Below are 25,802 nucleotides of genomic sequence, written 5' to 3'. Positions count from 1 at the left end.
ATCACATGATCACAACTGAGTTTTTGAAATTCACTTTGATATACAAGTGCTTTGGATTACAAGCATGTTTCCAGAACAAATTATACTCCCAAACCAAGGTTTCACTGTAATCTGGATGATAAACTGATTATTTAACTACACTCCTGGAGAGATTACAATGCTGATACACCGTGTTACAAATGCAATACTGATGGGCTAATCTAGGGGGCAGACAGGAGCCCCCAGGGATGACCACAGAAGTACATGGACTAATGGACTGTCATATAGGTGGTCTGTCACGATGTTCCTTGAGCAGCTACTGACAAAAGTTGTTATGCTTTTTCTCTTTCTGAAAATATCCCTACAGTGGAACCACAATCCCCAAATGGTAGCTTCACTAGGTACAGGAGTCTGGCGTGATTTTCGCTGAGCCACTGTCACCAAGGGACACAGTTATCCCAACCCTTCTGAGGACAAGGAGACTCAGAACTACACAGGCCCCTTCTCTCACAAACCCTATCATGGGCACTTGGCTGTGTCAAGGTTTTATAAGCCAAGTATTTGGAACTGAGATCAAACACAGCTTCTGCCAGTAGAGTGCCAAACTGTGTTCTGTACAAAGTGAACTAACACGTTTCCTGACCTCCCATGCAGATTTGGACAAACTCAGCCAACCAAATGATGAAGGAACCAGAATCTGAAATACACATGGAGCGCTGAAATTCCAATGGGAACAGCGAGGACACACTTTATTATTTTTTTTTATGAAATTTATTGTCAAATTGGTTTCCATACAACACCCAGTGCTCATCCCAACAGGAAGGACACACTTTTTTAAATTCACCTGTTGCAACTAGGATTCTAACACTTTGCAGTGAACCGTGAATGGTTAAGACCTCAATTAAATTTACTTTGGCAAACATTTATTGAGCATCTGCTTGAAGCAGGCAAATGTGTATGTACATAACTACAGTTTGCTTTTTCCTAAGTTTCCTATTTGGTATTAAGAACCTCCAAGTACTCCACCAATGAGCATGCTATCTGTGTTCAAAAGAAAAGTTCAAAAGAAGTACAACTTACTCTAGGAGTGTAAGTCACTCTAGGAACTCATTACACAATTACAAGTAAACTCAGTATATCAAAGCAGCCTCCGTTCTGGTAAAACAAAGACCTAATTTCATCAAGAGACATGGATACTATACTGACCCTACAAGGCAGTAATGATGAAAAAGGGAGGATTTTGGGGAGCGCCTGAGTGGCTCAGTTGGTTAAGCGTCCGACTTTGACTCAGGTCACGATCTTGCGGTTCACGGGTTCTAGCCCCGTGTTGAGCACTACACTGGCAGTGCAGAGCCTGCTTTGGATTCTCTCTCTCTCTATCCCTCCCCCATCTGTGCTCCCTCTCCCTGTCTCTCAAAAATAAATAAATAAATTTTAAAAAAAGAAAAAGGAGGGATTTTTGAGGCAACAGTGGTCATGATTCAACAACACACAATTTACCCTCCTTCTGCATTGTCCTTCTCCTATGCAAGCATTAGGTTGAGTTTACACGGGTTTATGTGTAAAACACAACTTCCAAAGATGCATTTCAGACAGTAGTATCTTTAATATTCCACTAATATTTTATACAACTACATTTACAACACTGTATAAAGTCTGGTGATAAAAATTACTACCCTGAAGGTCACAAGTTCTTCAACCATCAAAATCATGCTCAATCATGTTTGCCATAGCATTCAGGAAAAGGAACTCATTTTAGAAATGAGTTAGAATTCCTCTGAGCCTGCCTATTTATCCTGATGGCCTCAGCTTAGAGGCTGCCTTCCCTGGGCCTTCCCTAACTGCTGCCCCATGTCCTTGTCTGGGTTAGGTGCCCCTCAGCACACTGACCTACCCCCATCATGGAATCTGCCATTTGATATTGTACTAGCGACCTCATATTTACTCCAGTGCATCTCCCACAAGAATGCGGGCAGAAACCTGGATGCTTTGTCACCATCCTATCTCCAGTCCTGTCATAACACCTGGGGGACAAGTGCTTGATAGTTTTTTTATTAATGAACTCTAGTTGAAACAGTAAGGGCTGTTACCTTTTCTTTGTTTCAATCAGAAAGTTTAACGTGGATCTCTCCATCATATAAGAGTTAAATTTTATTCACTAGGGCTGTTTTTTTAATGCCAGTATAATTAATGTACAGTGTCATATCAGTTTCAGGGGTACAATACAGTGATTCAACAATTCTATACATTACTCAGTGCTCCTCATGATACGTGTGCCCTTAATCCCCATCACCTACTTCACCCACCCCCCCGCCCCCTGCTCTCTGGCAACTACCAGTTTGTTCTCTGTATTCTAAGAGTCTTTTTGTTTGTCTCTTTTATTTGTTCATTTGTTTTGTTTCTTAAATTCCACATATGAGTGAAATAACATGGTATTTTTCGTTCTCTAGCTGACTTATTTTGCTTGGCATTATAAGCTCTAGCTCTATCCGTGTTTTTGCAAATGGCAAGATTTCGTTTTTTTTATGGCTGAGTAATATTCCATTTTACACACACACACTCCACATCTTCTTTATCCACTGATCTATTGATGGACACTTGGGCTGCTCCCATAATTTGACTATTGTAAATAATGCTTCAATAAACATAGGGGTGCATGTATCTTTTTGAATTAGTATTTTTTTATACTCTTTGGGTAAATACCCAGTCATGGAATTACTAGATCATAGGGTACTTCTAGTTTTAATTTTTTGAGGAGCCTCCATATTGTTTTCCAGTGGCCACACCAGTCTGTGGGTGGGTGGTGGGTCAGTTTGGCATTCCCACCAACAGTACATGAGGGGTCCTTTTCTTCCACATCCTTGCCAACACTTGCTACTTCTTGTGTTTTTGATTTAGGCATTCTGACAGGTGTGAGGTGATATCTTATTGTTAACTCACTAAAGTTTTTAATGTAGACATTGTAAGTTTTGATAAACTTGCCTAGAATCTGATTTGCACAAAATCACAGCCGTCTGTACAATTTCCTGTGCACAAAGAGAGGCACGCGAGTTCATTAATAATTTCGTCTCCAAATGGGTCACACTCGGAAGTGAAGCTGTGAACATTTTAGGGCATCTTCCCAAAACTGCAAGCAATGGCCAGGTTCTTTCATGCAAAGATGTTTCATACCAGTTTTATATAGTAGGTGACTTATTCTTTCAGTTTCTTAGTGCTTTTCAACCAACCTCTGAAAATTCTAAAAGGTTTTGCAATTATTCTGATCATCAACTTTACATGACACCAAGGTGGCAAGAACTGTATGTCTATTACATGGATGTTTCAAGTAAGGAAGCAAGGAATGGATGCTGCGTGCCAACGGAGGGTAAACCTCCCCGAGCTACACTGAAACCTTGCTGGTGATTCCACCAGCCTTTCTTCTGGGGCATCGCGGGGCTAAAGGCTCAGGGGCTCTGGTCTCATGAGGCGTAGTCATTGTCTACAACTGCAAGTTCCAATCCCATGTCCTGTAGCACACGGTGTCCTCATCAAATTCCAGCATATTCTATTACTCCAATTCCCTTTTCATGTTTAAGCCGTTGTGAGGAGTTGCTATGCACTGTTCAACAGCTGCCATTTAGCTCCCATCTCCCCCACCCCAGTAAGTTACACTTTAGTCTTGTAGATTAACTGGAAATGAACCATTATCCCTCATGGGGAAGTACAATCGATATGAACTTAGAGCACCAGACACTTTCATTGAATGACAGGCCTTAAATTTAAGGATTCTCACACCAGAGCAGACAATTCCAGATAAAAAAGTCTATTAGCCACGTGTGTGACAAGCTGCATATATCATAAATTCTGAGACCAAAAAAAAAAAAAAAAAAAAAAAAAAAAAAAAAAAAAAAGTGGGTCCGGGAAGGGGCACCAACATCTGAAAACTGCAGGTGTAGGAGCATGCCGGTTCCTAGACAGGTTCCTAGTGGGGAGGAAGCAGGGAGAAGCTGAGCAGAAAAAAGACTACACTGCCTACAGTAAGTTAAGTGCTGGAAGGAGACACCAGGCAGAGACAAATCGCAGCAGGTTTAGCACGTTTCGGTAAGGTGCAAAACCACACTGTTTTCAGTACCTACTAAGTGCCAAACTATGCTAGGTGCCAGCCTCACAAAGATGAATAAGGCATTTTGCTCGGCTGATGGAAACTCACAGGCCCACAGCAGAGACAGTCAAACAAACAGAAAATTTCAGTGCGGTATAGTAGCTGAGCCAGGTGCTGCTGGAGGGCAGGAAAAGAGGCCAGCTGGTGTGCCCCAGTGCGGGGGCATGCCACGCATCTCACAATCACCGTTCCCTCCGACTTTCTGTAGACGCCTTCTCTGGCTTTCTGGTGCAAAAAAATAAGGAAACATGGAGAATATATCTATTTTTAAATATTTATTTCGGAGGTAAATTCCTTTGTCCGCGTAAGATTCAGGAGACGCAGCTCAGTCAATCTCTACGGCAAAACCCGGGAGCACCGGTACATCTGATTACATCTGATTACTGATGTATCTATTTCCCACTCAATAAGGGAGAGGCGGAGAAACACACAGCAGCTTATTCGGTCACCAACTCCATCTGCACAGTGTGCCTCCAAGTCCTCTCTTGCGCTCCTGTTCCGTTCGTAAAACGGATTTTAAGCTTTCAGAGATTGTTCTTAAGGAGAACCAAGTCAAAACCCACCCCCCGCCCCTCCCCTGGCAAATGTAGAGCTCACCAGCTCAGGAAGATTAGAGGAGCAAATTTCTTCCACGCTGAACCATGGCTATTTCAGGATGGGGGCAGAGGGAGAGGGCTGGACAGGGCACTGGAGGGGTGTGATGGGAGGGCCCGGCGAGATTCCAAGAACATTAAAAGCCTCACACCCAACCCTAAATGCATGGAACTCATTGCCCCCTAACCCCCCTCTAATCCAAATGACCTCATTAAGCTCTCTCTTGCAAAGCTGCCGTTTCCTTAAGAGGGAAAGCCCCAGGACAGTTTGTGGACAAGCTGATGAAGAGATGCCTGTGCCAATATTTGTTGACACTACAGCAGGATTCTTCAAGCTTAGTGCTTGTCTTCCAACACCGATGGCGGCCGCTGAATTGCAAGACAATGGAAATATTGTCAGTGACAGAAACCAGGCTCCGGGAAGTAAATAAAATCTCTCTAAGGTCAGCACAGTTGACAGGGTGGGGAAAAGCAGTTTTAAAAATCAAGCCTTAAACTGTCATGATAGGTTTGATTAATGATTTCATTTTTTAAATGATCCTAAATAAGATGCACTGAAGCAAAAAATAGGACCGGGAAAAGCAGCTGATGACTTACAAAGGAAACTGTGGGTTCCTGTAGCTCTTTGAGAAAAGCTGCATTTAAAAGGCATGGCAGGCCCCTCTGTGGTCTTGGTTAAATTACTCTGGGCTGTGGGTCTCTTTCCAGTCAAAAACAGCGGAGTGGAGTATAGATCCCTACCTGCTTTAAACCTCTGTGCCTTTGTACAACTCCATAGATTATTTCAGCAAGTTTTTAACAACTATCTTTTTAGGTTGAAAAATGTCCAAATTAAACATTTCTTTTCTAGTCTATAAGGAAACGGGTGGAGCAAAGACCATGTTACCTATATAATGCAGTATTTGCTCTCTGTTGCTCTGGATGACAAAAAGCTTACTTAATGTTTCATTTAGAGAAGAAAGTACTTCACCTTCTAGTTAAGATTACTTTGTTTTCAACCTTGTTTATTAAAAAATAAAAATTTTAAAACCACCTGGGTGGCTCAGTCGGTTAAGTGTCCAACTTCAGCTCAGGTGATGATTGCACTGTTCGTGGGTTCGAGCCCCACATCAAGCTCTGTGCTGACATCTCAGAGCCTGGAGCTTGCTTGGGATTCTGTGTCTCCCTCTCTCTCTACCCCTCCCCCGCTTGATTGCACACACACTCTCTCTCTCTCTCTCTCTCTCTCTCTCTGAAAAATAAACATTTAAAAATTATTTTTAAAATATATAAAACCTCTACCAGGGATTTTTTTTCCCAATAAATGCTTCAATTCATTAGAAAATAAAACATACAAATCATTTTCAATTCTGGAAAAAAGTTAACCAAAAAAGCAATCAAAAATAAATCCATTTAATATGCAGCAGGCATCCAAATAAAAACAACATCTATTTGTTTAAAAAATACATATTACAATTTTCGTTAAACTGTAAGACTATGCTTTTCATAGAAAAACTATTTAAGTGAATACTCCTGATCACTGGTTTAAGAAAAGGAATTTAACAAGAATGTTCAAAACAATGATATCGCTAATAAGAATTGGACACAACCCCAAAGTCCGCCAACATAATGGGTAAATGCGTATTTATACGCTGGATAGTATACAGCCAGGAAAAAACTAAACACACTGCAGCCACACAGAACATAGATGAATCTTGGGAATGCAGTGCTACATGCAAACACAAGTCACAAAAAATACACACAGCATACTTACGTTTATATGAAGTTAAAAAACGAGCAAAGTCAAGCAATCTGTAACTTAGAGATACAAACATATGGTAAAACTACAGAGAAAAGCAGGATATGAACAGAGAATGGAAATACTGGTTACCTCTAATGGAGGAGAAGAATGGGGCAGTGTTGGGGAGAGGCACAGGGTAACCTCAGAATAAATGTCCTTTCTTTAAACTGGGCGGAAGTCACACACAGGTGTTCACTATATTGTTATTCTTTATACCGTATATATATTGTATAAACAGTTTTATCTATTCACATTTAATTTTTTTAATCTTAACAATAAGGTAAGTTAAATTATACCCATCCTGGAACAGTACCTGAGGCAGTAAAGCATGATGGTAAAATACTGAACAGCGCCCACCCTTCACTCACTTGGCAAATTTGGACACTAATGGATTCCCTAGGACTTCAGCCAGGACTTCACCATTCCTCGGGGAAAAAGATATCCTAATCATTCCGGGGAGTTTTATAGTCTAGAAATAAAGAACTAGGTAAGGAAAATCAAATGAGTTATAATAAGAGAAAATCAGAAATTTTCTTAAAATACTGCTGCAGATCTACTCTGTACCCAGGCAGCACTACTTTTCAAAAAGAGAAATTTGGGGGCGGGGGTGCACCCGGGTGGCTCAGCCAGCTGGGCGTCCAGCTTTGGCTCAGGTCATGATCTCACGGTGCGTGAGTTCGAGCCCCGTGTCGGGCTCTGTGCTGACAGCTCAGAGCCTGGAGCCTGTTTCGGATTCTGTGTCTCCCTCTCTCTCTCTGCCCCTCCCCTGCTCACACTCTGTCTCTGTCTCAAAAATAAATAGACATTTAAAAAATGTTTAATTTAAATAAATAAATAAATAAATAAATAAATAAATAAATAAAAATAAGAAATCCTTCAGGAGTCTAAGCTCCAAATTAAGCAACAGAGTTCCCTATTTGTGACAAAGTTGGGATTTCTCCTCTACAACTCCACCCATATATTTTGAGTAGGGCTTTTCCCCCCACTTTCTATATTAGCAGTGTAGAAATCAGAGATTATCTCCCAATATAATTAATCTCTATACCACCTAAAATGTGATTTCCTCTCCTCTGCCATACTATCCCATCCAAGAAGAGGTCTATTTCTCTGTTTCCTCATTTTTAAGTTCAAGAAATAATAGTATTAAATAAGTGTTTGATGTTATATTTAATTTTGTGTTTATATTTATTTTGTTTATCATTGTTATTACTGTCCCTTAATCAAGTTCATCTCCATTTGGAGTTAAAAAAAATCAGAGGTAGCATGTACCTTCTCTTTGAGAAAAAAAAAATCAGAGGTAGCGTGTATGCTTCTCTTTGAGGTCAAACAGTGCCTACTGACATCGGTGATTTCTTCTTCTTAAGTTAACCTACCTTCCAGTATACACACCTCTTTCCAAGTCCATTTTAGTGGTAAGAGCAATGTCTGAAGGATTCTCAGCGCCGTGACTGGATAAATATAGTGGGTAGGAAGTTAACATGAATCAAATTTATTTCATATCTCCCACTTCCGAAAGGGCTCCATTAGCCCAAAGGCTGCCTCAGACACTAGAAGCCTCATCCTAACCCAAGTGCCTAAAACAAAATAAGAGTGCACTGAGGCACCAAGAGAATCATAGTTTGTTCTTCCTGAAAGGTCTGGTGGCCCCCTGACCCTGAATAATTGAAAGTTCCAAAAGGTGTGAATTTCCAAGGCAGAATGTGTGACCACAATCGAGGGCTATGGTCATGTAAGTGCAGAACTTGTATTATTATTGCTATTATTTCCAGGGACAGACAAGAAGTTAAAGTCAAGTGAGAAGTATGTAAAAGTTTACCCAGGGGTTCCTGGCTGGCTCTATTGGAAAAGCTTTCTACTTTTTTTTTTTTTTTTTAAAGTTTATTTATTTATTTGAGGGACAGAGTGAGCGGGTGGGAGCATGTGAGTGGGGGAGGGGAAAAGAGAGAGGGAGAGAGAGGATCCCAAGCAGGCTCTGCACTGTTAGCACAGAGACTAATGAGGGGCTCAAACTCACAAACTGTGAGATCGTGACCTGAACTGAAACCAAGAGTTGGTCGCTTAACAGACTGAGCCACCCAGGTGCCCTGAGCTGTGCGACTCTTGTTCTTGGACTTGTACGTTCGAGTCCCATGTTTGGGTGTAGACATTACTTAAAAATAAAATATTTTTTTTTTAAATTTTTTTTTTTTCAACGTTTATTTATTTTTGGGACAGAGAGAGACAGAGCATGAACGGGGGAGGGGCAGAGAGAGAGGGAGACACAGAATCGGAAACAGGCTCCAGGCTCTGAGCCATCAGCCCAGAGCCCGACGCGGGGCTCAAACTCACGGACCGCGAGATCGTGACCTGGCTGAAGTCGGACGCTCAACCGACTGCGCCACCCAGGCGCCCCAAAAATAAAATATTTTCAAAAAATAAAGAAAATAAAGAAAATGTCACCCAAACCTCAAGCTGAAAAATGTCAGTAATTTTGGTACTCCCAGACTCTAAAAAGTTTTCATCTTCAGATTTCCTTTGGGAAAACCCACTGAGGGTTAGGACAGCAAAGAAAAGTCCCCAGAATTCAACTGAATCCTGACTACTTTATTGTAAATATTGTTAACCCCTCTCTTGGTGCAGAAAAATCTTGCGTTATTTCTAGAAAGGGTCAGAAACTCAACCCTAGTTCCAAGAGCCTTGTCTCAATTTAAAAGCGTCCCTGCAAAATTTCCCAGTAAACTCCCACCTCCAAGGCCGTTCACACATCACAGGATGACAACAGAACCCTGGTCTGTGATGAATCAAAGGAGGTATTTTGTGGCCTGGAATAACTAAGATGACATCACATGTTGTGGATCAGTAATAACCATTATTACACAACAGAGGAACCCTACTTCCAGTAGTCTAGTTCAAGGGTCTGCAAACTTTTCCTGTAAAGGGCCAGACAGTAAATAGTTTGGGTTTTGTGGGCCATAGTGTCTCTGTTGAAACTGCTTCCTTCTGCTGTTGAAGTATTAAAGCCCACCCAACACAGTATGGAAACAAGTGGGCGTGGCTTTGCTCCAATCTAACTTTATGGACAGAGGTATTGGGACTTCAGGTAATTTCCACATGTCACAAAATAAGTCTTCTTCTTTTGATTTCTCTTCTTCCATTTACAACTGTAAAAACCATGCTGAGCTCATAGCAGTAGGAAAACAGGTGGCCGGCCAAATTTGGCTCGCCTTTGGCCTAGCGGTCTAGAGAAACACAGTAATCATGTACGTTACTACCCTGAGACTACGTGGCTAATCTTGCATGAAGTCTGTGCATGTTCACCACACCTTTATCTTTGCAAAGCATTAAATTAGTAGTCCTTAATCTATCACTCTTCCCCAACACATGGGGGAGTAGGTCTGCTTTATCAATAGCAGAAACTGAGGCAGTGAAGGGCCCAAGAAAGGTTTTCTGACAGGATTTCCACTTTGAACTCTGCTCCCACACGGCCTCTTTATATCAAGTACGTGCGATTTCCTGCCTGGCACTGCATGCATACTGTATTATCATGTAATAATAATGATCGTTTTGTGACCCAGGATGATGAAATTCTTTAATGCATCCTTACTATACATGATAATTAGGCAACATGAGTGGCTGGGCGGGCCACTGCCCGATCAGAAGCCATCAATGGCTGTCAGTGATGAGGAACGCCTCTGGTAATAAGCACGTACTCACAGGGCAATTTCCAAAATGACATATTCCATTCTCATTTTTAAATCTGTTTTCCTGCTGGGGACAATACATGCTGAGCACGCATCTAAGGACCCATGCTTCAGTCTTCAGTAGTATAACCCGTTTCCTGACCCCCGACTCTTCCTTTCTCCACTTGCCAACATTCCTTCTCATCCCCAACCCATTTCTGCCTATGCCCCTACTACTGTAATAGACATATGTACACACTGCTTTTCTGAATTCATGGCTTTACCAGAAAATTCTCAACAAGCTGCCAAAAATCTCTATCTCCAACTGAGTCCTATTTCAACATTGGTTCTGAGGAAATTAGGGAACCAGCTGAGTCTTCTCTATGCCAATCACTACCTCTCCATGGTGGCCTTAATGACATATCAACTCATTCTATTTCACCTGCTTCCACTTGGCCCCCAACCCACCACTGAAACTGAATGATGTCATTAGACACTGTTTGTAGGAATCAGCGTGATAAATGGGTGGAGAGAGGTACCACCTTGTTCACTGGGGCTTCCTTCATACCATGGAAGGCGAGAACTCCTCATCAAGAGAATTTTTCTCACACTATGGAGGGGATTCACTGATTAAAGTATTTCATTAGCAGTTACTTATCTCCTAAGATACCAGTGGCTAGCTGAGAAACACAATTCCAGGAGAAGTCCAGGTAAAACCCTTGTCCACACAATGCCATCCACACAACAGTCACCATTACCATTCAGAATGCAATCTTCAACTAGCCCCTCTACCAATTTAAAAGCTGTAGAACAGGGGCTTTATTTGGAACTCCCTGTGAATCACAGACCAATATACTAGGACAATGACTGTCTCCCAACCTACCTTTTCCCACATCACCTCAAAAAAGGTCACAACTGAATTATTTTTCTCTCTCAGTACTCTGAAATAAGAGAAGAATATTCATATTCTCTTGTATAAGACTATCCCTAACTGTACTCTTTAAAGAAGAAAAGCATTTAAACTTGAGAAATTCTGCCACTTTTCTAAAACAGTTCTTGAGATACACAGCTGTATGATGAAACGTTTCCTACAGGTAATTAATCCTGAGCAACTCTTGTAAAAAATGACATAACAAAGCACAGTTTGTGACGATGTCATGTTGACCTGTTTGTGCCACTCATTTAGGAATTTACAAAATTCTGAATTTATATCATAAAACATAAAGGTGAGGGAATCAAACATGTCTATTCATAAAGACCTGAACTTGGCTCCCAGACCACCCAGGATGCAAGAGGCCTCAAAAGGCAGTTAGTGAAATGACATAATTCACAAGAATGCCCTAGAGTGAAGTGGTTTTTTTAAGGATATTTCATTTTTCGTGAGTTTAATTCATCAAGGATAGTGATCTTTCTCTAAAGGACTGTGCTTCAGACAACCAAGACATGGTTATGATTATAAGATTATTGTTTTTAATCGAAGCTATCAATTACTGAGCACTTACGCTCCAGGAACTATGCTAAAAGCTTTATATGCATTATCTCATTTAACCTACATGACTAACCCTATTAGGCAGTTAATATTATCTTTCCATTATAGATGAAGAAATTGAGAGTCAGAGAGTTTAAATAACTTGCCTAAGGTCAAACAGTGCCATCTGACTCAAAATCCATCCACAAGAATCATTCCATTAAACCGGCTTCCTATATTTGAGTCATAGGGTACAAATTATATCAATCTCACCTTTAAGCTGGTATCTACACTACAATGGCTCCCAAACTTGACATTTCACTAAAATCATTACAATCTCTTTTTGAAAACAGAGTTTCCCAGAACCTACCCCAGCCCAATTAGATATAATGTGAAAAAAATTAGTCTCTTATTCTTTTTAAAGTGATGCCAAACCAATAGCCAGATTTTTTTTCCCCACTAAACTTAATAGTGAATATTTCATGAAAAATATTCCAAGTCTTAACTCACAAGGCAGTCGACTGGCATTTAGTGGTTAAGCATACATATTCTTTCTCTCTGGGTCACAAGAATGAATGAATGAATGAATAGGAATTCCACCTTTGACCCCCACAGAAAAGCTTTATTCAAAGAATCATAGCTCATGGAAACACCTTAAGGAAAGAAGCCTTGGCAATGTCATACTGAGAAGGACACTAGTATCCAGGGGCAAGGAGATGTGTTCAGAATCACACAGCCAGAAGGCAGTAGGTCCACAATCTCACTCCAAAGACCTTATGGCTTCTTAGAATTTGTCTAGAATCATTCAGAGACCCAAATAATCACAGGAAAGGAAAGACTGGAGGGCACACACTAAATGATTGGCAATATGTGTAAAGGAGTTACCACGTTCAAAGTAAACTCCTTCACATTCATTGGGCCTTGCTTTATATAAAGTACAGACTTTCTATGGACTCCATGGAAAGGGACAAATGTGACTTCTAATTTACACATTTTCATATGATTATATACAGTACGGAGCTTTGTACTGAAAGAAACAGACCTGAGTTCCAATCTCAACTCTGCCACTTACTCATGTGACCTTGTTACTATCTATTTCTTAGTGTCCCTGTGTCTCATCTGTCTCACTGGAAAAGCAGTGATCACAACTATTACAGAGAGGGTCTCCCTTTAAGGTAAAGGCCTCAATGCAGGAATGTGTCTGCCACGCGGTTACCATTTATAATTATTTCTATTTCAACTTTGCAGTTACCTGACAAGTGAAACACTCTGCTTATGCAGCTAATTGTTCTAACTTCCAAGGCTCAATGTCCCAGTTTGAAAAAAAACAAAACCGGAGCTCCCACAGAATGCTCCTCTATGCTGTACTCTAAACTGATTGAAAACATGCTTCCAGAACACACAGCTGTCTAACGTGCTAAGAGCAATAATGAGTTGCCATGATATCCAGGGATAACACAATTAACAACGTCCTCCAAAACAATGTCCTCTGGGGCGACTTACCAATTATTTCAGTAAAATGTTCAGTCATGAGAAGAAAAGGAAGCTGGATTGGAACTGGGAGGATTCCTACCTCTCTCTCTCAGTGAAACTTGCTGAAAAGTAACCATAAATATTCTAAATCCTTGCCTGTCTTTTCCCAAGGAGTTCCAAACAGAAGATCCAAGGTGGACCTGGTGGATTTGTTGCCAACAAACAGACTTCCACGGGTGGCAAGAACAGGTCCTTCTGCATTTTATCCTACTTAGAGCATCCTGCGGCAGCTCTCTGGAACTTTTTCTTGATAATGTTTTCTCCATTCACTGCCTCCAGCCCAGCTGGTCCATTTTACAAGGAGTAAGATTTCACTGAAAAGATCCAGAAGGTTGACTGAGTAAGACATGGTGAAAATTTCAGCCCGTCTGATCTACTCTGGCCACTGCAAGTGCCTACATAGGTTAAGATAAATTGCAGAACTTGTTCCTGCAACTCGTGGAAGTCTGTTCATGGACAACAAATCTGACAGATCCACCGTCCCTTCAGTCATGTCCAATTTGGCCACAATCCTCTAGATGTGGTCATTAATTCCTGCTGCTGACCGTGGCTGCACTGCTGAGCACCAAAGAAAGCCCTGTGGCACTGCCTACAGATCGTCCGGGTGGGATGTGGGCCCTACAGTACTTAGATTTCTTTGCTTCTCTGTATGTACAGTTGACTCTTGGACAAGACAGAGTTTGCAGTGTGCCTGAAAATCACCATCTAACTTCTGATTCTCCCCAAAACTTAATTACTAAGAGCCTTACCCACAACCTAAGCAGTTAACACATATCTTACATGTTATGTGTATTAGGTACTGTATTCCTACAATCAAGGAAGCTGGGGGAAGGAAAATGTTATTAAGAAGATCATAAGAAAAAATACATCCACAGGGCTGTACTGTATTTATATATAAAAAAAAATCCATGTGCAAGCGGACCTGTGCAGTTCAAACCCCTGTTGTTCAAGAGTCATCTGTACTGAGGCAGAGAGGGGTGGTCTAAGAAGGGGAAACGCGTTGGCCAACTCCTGTTTGGGCCGCACTGAAGAATATTTTCCCTTTGAGGGATGCAGAGAGATAAAGCCCCCAAAGGCCACATTTTTGTCAAATATCTTAACAGCAGTATTTCTAAATTGGAACTACTTTGCAGAGAAAAGAAAAAACGTCTTGGACGTTAAGACAGGCTGAGCAAAGCACGTGCCACCACAGTTGTCACTGTAGAGTAATATGGTCTAGGTTAACTTCTCCAAACCACAGGATGGCCATTTATTATTCCTAACACACAGCTATCTATGTGATTTCCATGGTAACAGTTCTCATCCCTTCTTAACAAGCCTTGATACCACATATCAAAGTTTTAAAATCAAATCATGGGTCCAGGGTGCTTGGGTGGTTCAGTTGGCTGGGCGTCCAGCTCTTGATTTCGGCTCAGGTCATGATCTCATGGTGCATGGGTTCGAGCCTCACATTGGGCTCTGTGCTGACAGTGCAGGGTCTGCTTAGGATTCTCTGTCTCCCCTCTTTATCTGCCCCTCCCCATGCTCACTTGCTCTCTCTCTCTCTCTGTCCAAATAAATAAATAAACTTTAAAAAATAAAAATAAAAAATAAAATCACAGCTCCAAAATATAAGGAGCACTCGGTCATTTCATATGGCAATACCAACATCATTCTTCCCTCTAATAAGCTACATTTTAATTTAGATTCTTTGGTATTCACAGCTATCCCCAGACAATTTTTTTAAAGTTAAATTGTCACTAGCAATGGACAAACCTTGCTCAAAAGCCAAGGGTGGTATATCATATCAGCAAATACATACAAATGCAAGATGCAAAAAAAAAAAAAAAAGTTATTGTTAATTTAAACATCACTAAGAAGAGAAAAAAAAAACCTAATGACTCTTGCTTGCATGATTATGGATGTATATTTAAAACAAACACTTCTTGGAGCAATCACCTCCTAGTCCGAGTGCCCAGCTCAGAGAGCGTTTACTCATATGCCAAAGTATTACTTGGGGAAACGGCAGCTATCCTGGTGATAATAGTGCCCCCATCCAGCCAGGGGAGGTTAAGTGAGATCCAAAAGCCAATTACAGAAGCTACAGTGGTTGTTTTAGTGAGAGTTGTACACATGTATCTAATTATAAAGTGTTTTTATTTCCCCACTGTGAGATTGCGTACAACAAGGTCTGCATTTAAAAGCTTCCCCTGTTTCAGGGCAGAAAAGCTATTAAGAAAGCCATCAAAAGGTCCACAAGATTAAGAGTTTCATGGACATCTAGGGTCTCCCATACTATCATTTTTCAATGTTTATACTACGAAAAATTTCAAACACACAGAAAAGAATAATGTAATGAACATCTGTATACCCACGACCAAGCTTTGTTAAATCTCGATGTTTGGCCATATTTTACATTAGGCCTTTTCTTTTCCTTAATAAACTATGACATAGGACAATAAAAACCTGTGGGTCGCCTTCCTAATCCCATACCTTTGCCTCCCTCAACAATATGTATCAGTCTGCATGTTTTCAAGCAGCATATAAATGGTATCAGGCTGTAGGTATCAATCTACAATTTGTTTTTTTCTCAACACTGTATTTCTAAAACTTATCCATATTCATACAAATAGATCTGGTCCATTCATTTTCGTTGTACAGAATTTCACTGCTTAAAGGGAGCACATGTACTTTTATCCTTTTTCCTTCTGAAGGGCAGTTTGATTTAGATTTGTCACTATCACAAACAACACAAAAATGACCAGTCTTAAACAGGTGTCCCTCTGCACACATACAAGGCATCAGCCCAGAGGGGGTGCGGGGGCTGGAAGGTACATGTGTATCTGTAGCTTTACGGGTATTGCTACACTGCTCTCCGAAGGAATCGTACCAAAAAAACATTCCCACCACCACCAGTGTATGAGAATGTCTATCGCTGTCATCGATCAATAGAGTCAGATTCTTTGATTTCCACCTATCTGATGGGTGTGAAATGGTATCTCATTTTAATGTGTGTTCTCCTGATTAACAGTGAGGCAGAACATCCTTTCATCTTTACCATCTGGATACTCATTTCTATGAACGGCGAATTTTTCTACCTGCCCTTTTTCTCATTGCTTTGTAAGAGATCTTTCTGTGTCCTGTGACTTTGGGAAAATTACTTCTCGGCTTTCCATTGGTAAAGTGGTAATAGTAACACCTACCTCTTAGAGATGATCTGAAGCTGATCGTAGAACACTCAGTCCCACGCTTATTACACGTTAGGCACTCAAAAAAACCAGTCACTCTTTCTATGACTGTTATGAATGTGAATAAGAAGGTTCAGTGTATTTCTAACATATCTCAAGTTTATAGCTGCCTTTGGGATAAATAAAGCAGGATTCAGGAAGAGAAGCCCGGGCAACTCTCTGTGCCCAAGCTATTTCCCCACCACAGAAGAGATAAAACAAGGACTCTGTTCTTTGTAAGTTACCATGAGTTAAATGTACAAAGTCGCTTCCTATAGATATTGCTTAAACTAAACATCTACCTTGAACTTCCTTCAGTCTACAAGCGGCTGTGCTCCGGTCTGTGAAATGACCATAATCTTGAATTTCAACAAAGGTTATGTTACAGAATGAAAAGAACTCTGAGGAGAGGGAAGTGGGTGGTGGAGGCTGGCAGGTTCATCAGTATCAGGAACTCGCCGGGTATTCCTGGGGTGGAAATACAGCCACGACTTCATGAGACTGCACCAAGCCCAAGACCATTCCATTTTCCCACACTTCATAAGCAATCCTTGACTAAGAAAAGCCAAAGGACCATCATCATATCACTGATCGCACCTAAGGGTTTTTGTTGTTGTTGTTTTTTTAAATAGTGACACTGACATCGCCAAGGTGGCAGGCAATCCTTTTCAATGCACATTGTGAAAATGTTTATCCATCCCCAATATCGAAAGGAACATGCTGCTAAGGACGTGTTGGTAAGCTAGAAGGATGCAGTAAAAAGGAATCACGTAAGCCTGTCTGCTTGAACTCTTAATGTATTTAGTTTCATGGTGAGATCCTCCCAGATTGGCTTCTATTCAGTCGTATCTTGACCTTTCCTTGGAGAAAGGCCATGTTCATCTTTATGAACTCTGCCAGTGGAGTCAGAAAGCATATATAGCTGTTCTCCAGGCCTATCAAGTAGTCCTGACATCAGCTTCAGCTGGTGACTGGCAGGGTCCCTTTTCAGATGTACTTGCACATCATCTAACGTTCAGAATTATCTCCCTCCGTATTCAGTTTCAACTGGCACTAAAGAAACCAGAGACTTTCTTTTTGCGACTAAAGTGAGGCCCTCTACCCCCCCCCCCCCCGCCCCCGCCCCCCCGCATCTCCTCCAGGGCAGTCATGTGTAAGAGTCAACTCTAGCCCAAACATAATTAGACCATCTTCTGATACCTATCTAGGAGCACTGCTTTCTTCCTTAAACATATGCCAAGTTTCCACTTTCGAGAAGTTAAATTGCCATATAAAAATGCCCTGGTGATGATGAGTAATTAGACACTGTAATGGAAAATTAACTGTGTTTTTATTTAGAGCATTCATTTTCACAAGACTTTTTTTTTTTCTAACTGCTATTAAGCTGCAATAAACATAAATTAAATCCTGAGAGTTTGCAAAGGTTTTCTGGTTAAAAACAAACAAACAAACAAACAAAAACTTCTCATTCTGGAACCGTTTGTTTTGTTAATATCACCAAGTTTATACAAGGTTCTGAATTGAACCCCATTATTAATACATTCTGATGTCAATTTTAATCCCGTCAACTGTGCTGTAGAGGAAGAAATAACCACTCCAATCTCACAGGCAGCTAACGCAGAGACAGGCACCAGAGAGGCAGCCGAGAAGGGCTTGTCACATGCGTCAAGGGCCTTCACCCGAATAGCCACAGTCCCTCTCTTTTTCCCACTTTGTCATGCTGCTTCCGAGGGAAGTGGGCCACTTACAGGCGTGGTTCCTGACAGTTCGGAACACCCGTAGGCTCTGGGCAGCCCTCGGTGAAGAGGCTGATCCAGCTGTGAACGTGGGGTTCATCTCTGGTACCACACTGAAAGCACCAGCTCCACGAGCCGCGGTGTAAACCAGCATTCCCCAAAGAACGATGTCAAAGGAGGTTTAAATCTGTACATCTCAACCCAATCCCTACAGCCCCTCTGTTCCAATCCTCTGGTCCCACATTCCACTGAAAAGTTCATCAGTGGGTTCGGCCACAGGCCCTGGGTTAACTTCAATTTGGAGCTGGATTCACGCAGCCAGCACGCTGGCAGGGCAGGTTCTGGGACACCCACCAAAGTTCACAGGATTAGTACAGATGAGGGAGACTCAGATCGCATGGCCTACCTAAGCTTTTCATCTCTGTTCCTCCCAGACTGCAAAACAACATGCAAATGACACCTAAAAATGCTTTTGGCTTAACATTTTTTCAGTCTCCCCTCAGTGAATGCTGAATGCTGGGCAGGGCCCAGACTCCAGGTGGCTCGTTTTAAGGGGTCCGGCACGTATGGAAGCAAAATCAACTTTAGCCATTTACTATCCGTGCACCGACAGGTATCTCAGAAGCCCCATGAGTTCTGCTGGGGGGTGGGGGGAGGTCATGCTGAAGGACAGGGGCTTCGTGCAAGGCTGAATGGAGAAGCGTCAGGAGTTCTAGGGAAACCCGCTCTTTTACTTTTTCCCTACTCCTTCCCTTTTCTTTTTTTTTTTCATTTTAATCTCTCCTTACAATTTAAACAAGCTTTTATAATCCTTACTGCTTGCCTATAGATTCTTGGGATAGATACATTCAAGCTAACAATCTTTTCACTTAGATTCCCTAGGTAGGTTAAATAAAACTAGCAACTTTATGCAGTCCACGCTTGTATCCAAATGCAGTTTTAATCGAGAGAGGTACAACCAACAAGAACTTGAGCAGACTGGCTTCATTAAGGAGTTACCGTCTACACCATTTCATTTTGGTTGTATTTAACGGGATTAATATGATAGTTCGGTTGGTGATAACACCCTTTAGGTGGAGTTCAAAGACAAAATTCTACATGGTAAGCAAAAATATTAAATTGTCATAATGTTCCCCTATCCCAATTCCAAACTGCCCATCATATGTTCTAGAGAAGAACAAAGAAGGGCTCAGTAGTGGGTCTACAGGTAGTTTAGAGGAATGTTTAAAGTATCCCAACTGTGAGTCAAGATTTACAATAAACTTAAACACAAGGACTCAATAACAGTGCCATCACCAAGCAAGTATAAATATCTGTAGAATGAAATTATTAAATTAAATGATACAAAAGACTGTAGACATTTGGAGAGGCATTTTAAGATGTGAACTATACATTCTCCCATGGGTTATTAGGAAAATCAGAACCGGAGAAGAAGCTGCTAATAAACTCTATTCACTAGTTCAAACTGACTCCGAAGGGTCCCCTGAGCCTCCCTGTTTAACAAAGGAGTTACAAAATTTAAGAAGTAAATGAGACAACAGCTGAGGATCCCAGAAGAGCGCAGCTCCAAATATATTCTGACCCTGGATGAGTCCTATATCCTGTGCACCCCTCATTTTATTTACCCTTAGAATGGGAACAGGAGAAGCAGTTATAAGTAATTGCTAATAAAAGCCTATTTGCCTCTGGCAGAAATGCAAATGCTTGGTGATAATGATCATTCTCCCAAACCCCAGTTTACATTTTTCCATTAACATTTCAGTCCTCAATGCTCAGGTTCCCAAGATCCTGTGGGTTTTGGTCTTAGACTAACAGACCAAGCTGAGATTTGGGGAATCATGGGAGCCAACTCCACAAAGCAATAGCTGGCTGTCCAACTCCCAAAGAAGTCATTACACATGTCCCCACCTCATTTCATTTTTCATTGGGATGACACCCAATCTTTGTGATCAAAATGAACCCAAGGACACCACCCGAAAGAACTTGTTTCTCTTGGACCCACCAAAGGATAAAATGTTCTCAATGCCATCTCTTAAGATAAACACCCTTCCCCAAATGCCCCTGTTAATTGGCTGGTTGACTGTCCCTTGGGTGTGAGTACACGGATTTATCCCGGGTGTGTAACCAAATTGGAAAAGTCTTCTCGATTTCTGAGTCCCCTAACGAGAAGGGCAGCAGTGCCCAGTGTGGACTGAAAGTGTCTAAGCACTGATGTGACCCCAGCACTTCACAAAAAAAAACTATATTCTAACTGGGGGATTAGATTAGATTCTAACTGTGACCTCTGCGATCCCTTCCAGCTCTGTAACCGCAACAGTCAGCTCGACACGACTGGCCACCGAAGGTCACCGGGAAATCCAACAGAACCATTCCACCGGAGAAGGAGAAAGGAATTAGCCTATAGGTTTTGGTGGATTATTTTAAAAAGCCCTGTGCTGGTCACAGGCTGAAAATGTCCCAAATATCTACAATTCACCTTTCCCCCAAAATGTGCATGTGCAAGTCTAGGGCAATTCTAGGTTATAAGTATAAGTAATTATAATAAAACTCTAAGTAATTAGCACAGTAGGTTGGTTTCTCGGCATCCCCATGAAAACCCGTAGGATAAACTGTATCCTTGTTTTTGTGAAGCAGGCTATTCATCGTTTCCAAACAATCCTCAAATTTAGAAACCGCCTGTTTCTAAAGGTCAAACTGAAAGAGAGAGCCTTCAAAAACGACTCTGCCAGTATCTTTGCAATGGATTCCAGCCTGAGGAACCAGATTTCTCCAAGCTACTCTTCCCCCCAAGAAACGTTAATCACAACCAAAAAGGTGAAATAATGTACTCAAGAGTTAATAGTATTTATGACATCCTCAACTGCACCTCAGTTTTGGTTTTTAATCTGTCAATGTTCTCACACGTATGAGAGAATGTTAACGGATTTCTAAACGGCAGTATATTCCCATTCTAATTGGGGATTGCTGTTACCAGATTTAAACAAAACAAAACAAAACAAACAAAACACGTTACACACTAAATAAATTCCAAACATTTCACCCCTCATAGATGGTCTGAATAACAAACTTTTTTTTTTTTTTTTTTTTTTTTTTTTTCAAATGGAGGCTCTCTTTGGGCTTAGTTGGTTTTTTCTTTTTGTTTAATTTTATTTTAAATTTAATGACAAATGTTCCTTTAGCTTGGCCTCAAAGGATAGGATTCCCGTCCTCCCTGCCTATTTTGTGATGTAGAACATCTCTTGGGAAACTTCAGTAAATTTAGAGACAGCCTCCTAAGCCTAAAATTACTGCATTTGTAATAAGAAAGGGCCTGTTAAAACAAACAACAATTTTTTTGGAGGTGAGTATTCCATCAAGGTTAGAGTGTCTAATAATAAATGACTGTCAGGTGATGATCTGCCTGATGAAAAATGTTTCCATTTCTCAGTTTACTTGAATACATGTTCCTCTGCCTGAGGAGATTCAGTACCATAAATTGGCATCTGGATTACTAAATCTAAACAACAAGGACTACTTAATTATGTAGAGGCTTTTTAAATGCTGTGGCTTTTGTTCCACCCCAATTTTATATACTTATTGTGCAGGGTGGTAACTTTTTTTATTCTTACTTCATTATTTTACCAGGCAAGGTTCACTTCTGGTAGTTATTTAAATCTTAAGAACAGCAAACCAAACGATGAGAAAGTTCAGTAATTTTAATTCCAATTTGTGCCTTTCACTTGATTTGAACTTTTTATACATCAGTTCTACGAAAAGTGCTAAATAATTATCTTTATCCAGCAAATGTATATTTACATATATAGTTGTATGATGAATGCCAGCAACTTATTGCCAGTTTTTTAATTAATAAAAAAAGATTAAGTTTATTCAGTCTAAGATTTTTGATCTTGAACATAACTGTTAAAAACAACAAAAATGCTTTGAAAGTGTGGTATTTGCAAAACCCTTGAGAAGTCACTAATGGGATTCCCATGATCTAATACACGTAAGGCTTTAACTGTAATTGTAAACCCACTAAAGGCTTATGATCCGAAAGTATGGACTATTGTAGCCAGTTTTTATGGGCTTAATTCCACTGGCAAATCCCAGTTTCTATATTTTAAATCTCAATGAGAGCAAAATCATGACCTTTTCAAAAGAACAATCTAAAGAAAGTAAACACTGAAATGACAGGGCAAGAAAACCATTACCAACAACCACCCTTTCATACGAACCATCAATGAACTTCAAAAGCACAAGGCTAAGCAAAACTTTCAGCTCGTGATATATGTACAATTCACCCTTAACAGTCTCAAAACTACATATGAATCAATTTACTTCCTTCCGACTGATTTCCCATACAAGGTTTAGTGAAATACAGAACTTACTCAGCCCGTATTAATGACTGGACCTCTGTTTTCTGAGCAATTTATTCTTTTTTTTTTTTTTTTTTTTTTTTTTTTTTTTTTTTTTTTTTTTTTAGCATGTTATTACTATGATCCAATTCTGTGACTGCTAAAAGCCAGGAAAACTGCCTTCAGGACAACACACAGCAGAAAGTCGCTAAAAATTGTGCCGGCCCTGCGTCACACCTAGGTGTTCAGATTTGTTCTGTTTTGTCCTAGGGTCCTGCAGGAGGGCAATGTCTTAGCAGGGTGCATTGAAATTTGTGATTAAATCTTATTTTTCCTCAAAGGTGTCTGAGTTATTATAGCACATGATAATTTATGCTCATTACAAGATTCAGCCTACCTCCCCTACCCAATATATATGTAGTCTATTCATTCGAGGGTTTGCACATGGCAGACACATAAATGTAAAAATATACACATCAAGGATATCTACCTCGTTCCTAAAGTGTCTTAGTTGTTTCTTGTCTCATATACTTCTTGGTTCTTAAAATTCGGGATTGCAAGTCTTGTGATGGCCTATCAGGCCTAATCCCACCTTACAGATAAAATTTATTTTACGAAGGTATAACTGAATATAGTATTCATCTTAGAACCAAATACATGTAGGAACAACTTGGTTTTGAAATAACTTTGCTGTATGTATTTGGGACAATCCAAGAAACCAAGGATTCCAAGAACTATGTACTAGAAGCTTCAGGCCTGAAAGTTAAAAAAAAAAAAAAAAAAAAAAAAAAAAAAAGTCTTTTAAAAACACTGCTAGCTCTTTGCTTTACTTTTTCAATATAACTAAATTATTTCATGGCACCCATGCCACAAACATAAACTCAAAGTTCCTTTTCGTTGGGAAATACTAAATGTTTACCTTCAGTTGAAACCACAGCTGATAACTTATTTTTTTTATAAAAGTTGCTTCAACTTTTTTTTCTATGCCTGCTTTTCGATAGCCTAAATCCTTTGAATGCAAGGGTGCACTTTGAAACTTGGAGCTTCTCTTAATGCACTCAAAGCTTTAAAAATGCCTTTGCACTTACTTTCCACACAAACCTACGACTTTTTCAATGTATTTATTAAATGTTATCTTTCCTATTGGCCTGAGTTAGGTCTTGTGGATAGAGGAAACCAGACGTGAAGAATGTTTTTATTGTTATGCCTGTTGTTTTCTTAGTCCCTTAAAACAAAAAGAGGTGACCTCCTCAGCTTGCATGCACCACAACGCGACGTCTTCCAGAACTACCGCCACAGAGGGAGATCCTTTTAAGTGAAGTTCAAGGATTTCTGGATCTTGTGGAGAACCTCAGGACACTGATTAACTTGTAAAACTCCCAGGGGAGACAAGAGGAGATTGGACAAGTTAACTCGAGGGGAGCCGCAACACCACGTCCTGAAACAACGATTCAGGCGTTGAACCGGGTCAAAGTGTTTGAACTTTCCGGCCGAAAACCACAGCGGCGCTGGGAAGGGGGTAGCTCTTCTCCCGCGAGCAGGATCGCCCGCGCTGCAGTAGCGGCCGCTCCTAGGGGGCCGCTACCTCCACTCCACTTCCAAGCTCGAGATCGACACCTTGTCCGGCCCTTCCCAGGTCGCGGACGCCTGTGCGATGCCCGCCGCTGCCTAGTCTAGCCCCCCACCCCGGGCCGGCGCACAACACAAGAATCCCCGCGACCCTTCCTTTCGCCCTCCTGCGGGAGGTCGAAGGCGGGAAAGCTCCCGACAACGGCGCGAAAGCTACCGCACCCCACTAACCACCACCACCCCCGCTCTGCGGCGGCGCGTCTTACCGGTACAGGAATGCAGGGGCTTGGGTCGCACGACCAGCGACGGGCACACGGAGTAGAGGGAAAGTTTCTCAAAGTAGTCGCAGGTCTCCTTGGAAAGGATCTCGTCGATCATGAAAGTCTTGTAGCGCCGCCTGGCTGCTTTGAGTTGGCCGGGCGAGCTCAGCCTCAGCTCCGCGTGGCAGTGCATGGTGAGCCGGGGAGAGCGCCGGCCGGCCGGGGCCGCGGGGGCTGGCGCGCCGGCGGGGACCTCAGCCCGGCTCCTCGGCCGCCGGGAGGCGGCGGGCTCGGGAGGCGCGCGGAGGGGAGCGGGCACCGGGCGCGCCGGCCGCGCGTCTAGATCAGCATCTTGGCCGAGCCTTTTTGGGACAGCGCAGCTGTCAATCAGCGCGCGCTTCCTGCGGGGCCTGGTGCGGAGCCGCGCCGAGGGCCGGCCGCCGAGGGGCGTCGGCGCCCACCCCACCCAGTCCGCCCGTGCGAGCCGGCCGCGGACCTGCACGCCTCGAGCCCGCCTCTCTCGCTCGCCTCCTCCCGCCTCGCGGCGTCTCGCGCTCCTCTGCCAGCCTCTCTATTTTAAGACACTCGCTTTGGCTCTCCACCCCGCCCCCCTCCTGGGACGAGCTCCAGGTGTGTGTGCCGAGGGTGCGCGCGCGGGTGTGCGCGCCGTGCGGGGAGCGCGCGCCGCCCCCGCCCGCGGGCCGGGCCTCGGCCGCTCCTCCCGGACGCGACCCCGCGCACCCCCTTGGAGGTCCGGTACTCTCCACCCGCCACCCGGGGCGGGGGGCGGGCAGGCGCGCCTAGTTCTCCCGCTAGGAAGAAGTCGAGTCCTTGCTGAGGCTCCCGAGGCTGCGGGCCCCAGGGCCGGCGCCCCGACGACCCGCGGGTCCTTCTACCCCGTTTCCCAAGGACCCTCGGCGCTCCCTCGAGTTCCCTCCACGCGCTTGCCCCCAGCGGAGTCGCAAACCTGACCGCCCCCCACGAGATCCCAAACCGTAAATGACCCTTGCCCTGACCGTTATCCCAATAATGAATTGTAAAAATAAAAAGTAATCCCCCAAAGGCGTGCGTTTTTGTTTTGTTTTGTTTTTTTTAAGTTTTAGCAAAAGGTTTTAAACCGTTTTCGCCGCCGGAAGAGCCAGCGCAGCACGATCCCGCGGTGCCTGCGGGCCCTCGTGCCGTCAGCCCCACTCGCGGCGGCCCATCGCCGGCCGCTCCCGGCCGCGCGGCTTCGGTTCCCGGTTCCCTCGAGACGCTGAGGGTTCGGAGAGCCGCGAGGACACGTGCTTACTGGGGGGCTTGCCTTCTTCCTGCTGGGCTCCTAACCTCCGAGTCTGTTCCAACCAATCAATATCTGTAGGAACTTATGCGTTCTATTGGAATTGGTGGGCGAGGGGGGCCCTGCCCGGTCTCCGCGCCCGGGACGGCTCCCGCTGCCTGCGTCCTAGCACCCCGCTCGGCGGCCGGCCGAAACCGCCCGCTGGCACCGGTTTCCCACGATTTTGTCTCCGAACTGGTGTGCGTGGGGCCAGAAGGAAAATGCA

General features: G+C 42.6%; 1 protein-coding gene across 1 annotated transcript in view; it reads right to left on the bottom strand.

Annotated features, from left to right (window-relative positions):
• Positions 1-24,823, bottom strand: part of BARX2 (BARX homeobox 2) — a 76,562-nt gene extending 51,739 nt beyond the window's left edge. Inside the window, exon 1 of the mRNA XM_045483464.1 lies at positions 24,265-24,823. Coding sequence (XP_045339420.1) covers positions 24,265-24,451 — 187 coding nt within the window. The 5' untranslated portion in view covers positions 24,452-24,823. The remainder of the gene's footprint in view (positions 1-24,264) is intronic.
• Positions 24,824-25,802: the final 979 nt, after the last annotated feature.

This window comes from Leopardus geoffroyi, chromosome D1, assembly GCF_018350155.1.
Source record: "Leopardus geoffroyi isolate Oge1 chromosome D1, O.geoffroyi_Oge1_pat1.0, whole genome shotgun sequence".
Lineage (NCBI taxonomy): Eukaryota > Metazoa > Chordata > Mammalia > Carnivora > Felidae > Leopardus > Leopardus geoffroyi.
This window is presented reverse-complemented; position numbering and strand designations above follow the sequence as displayed.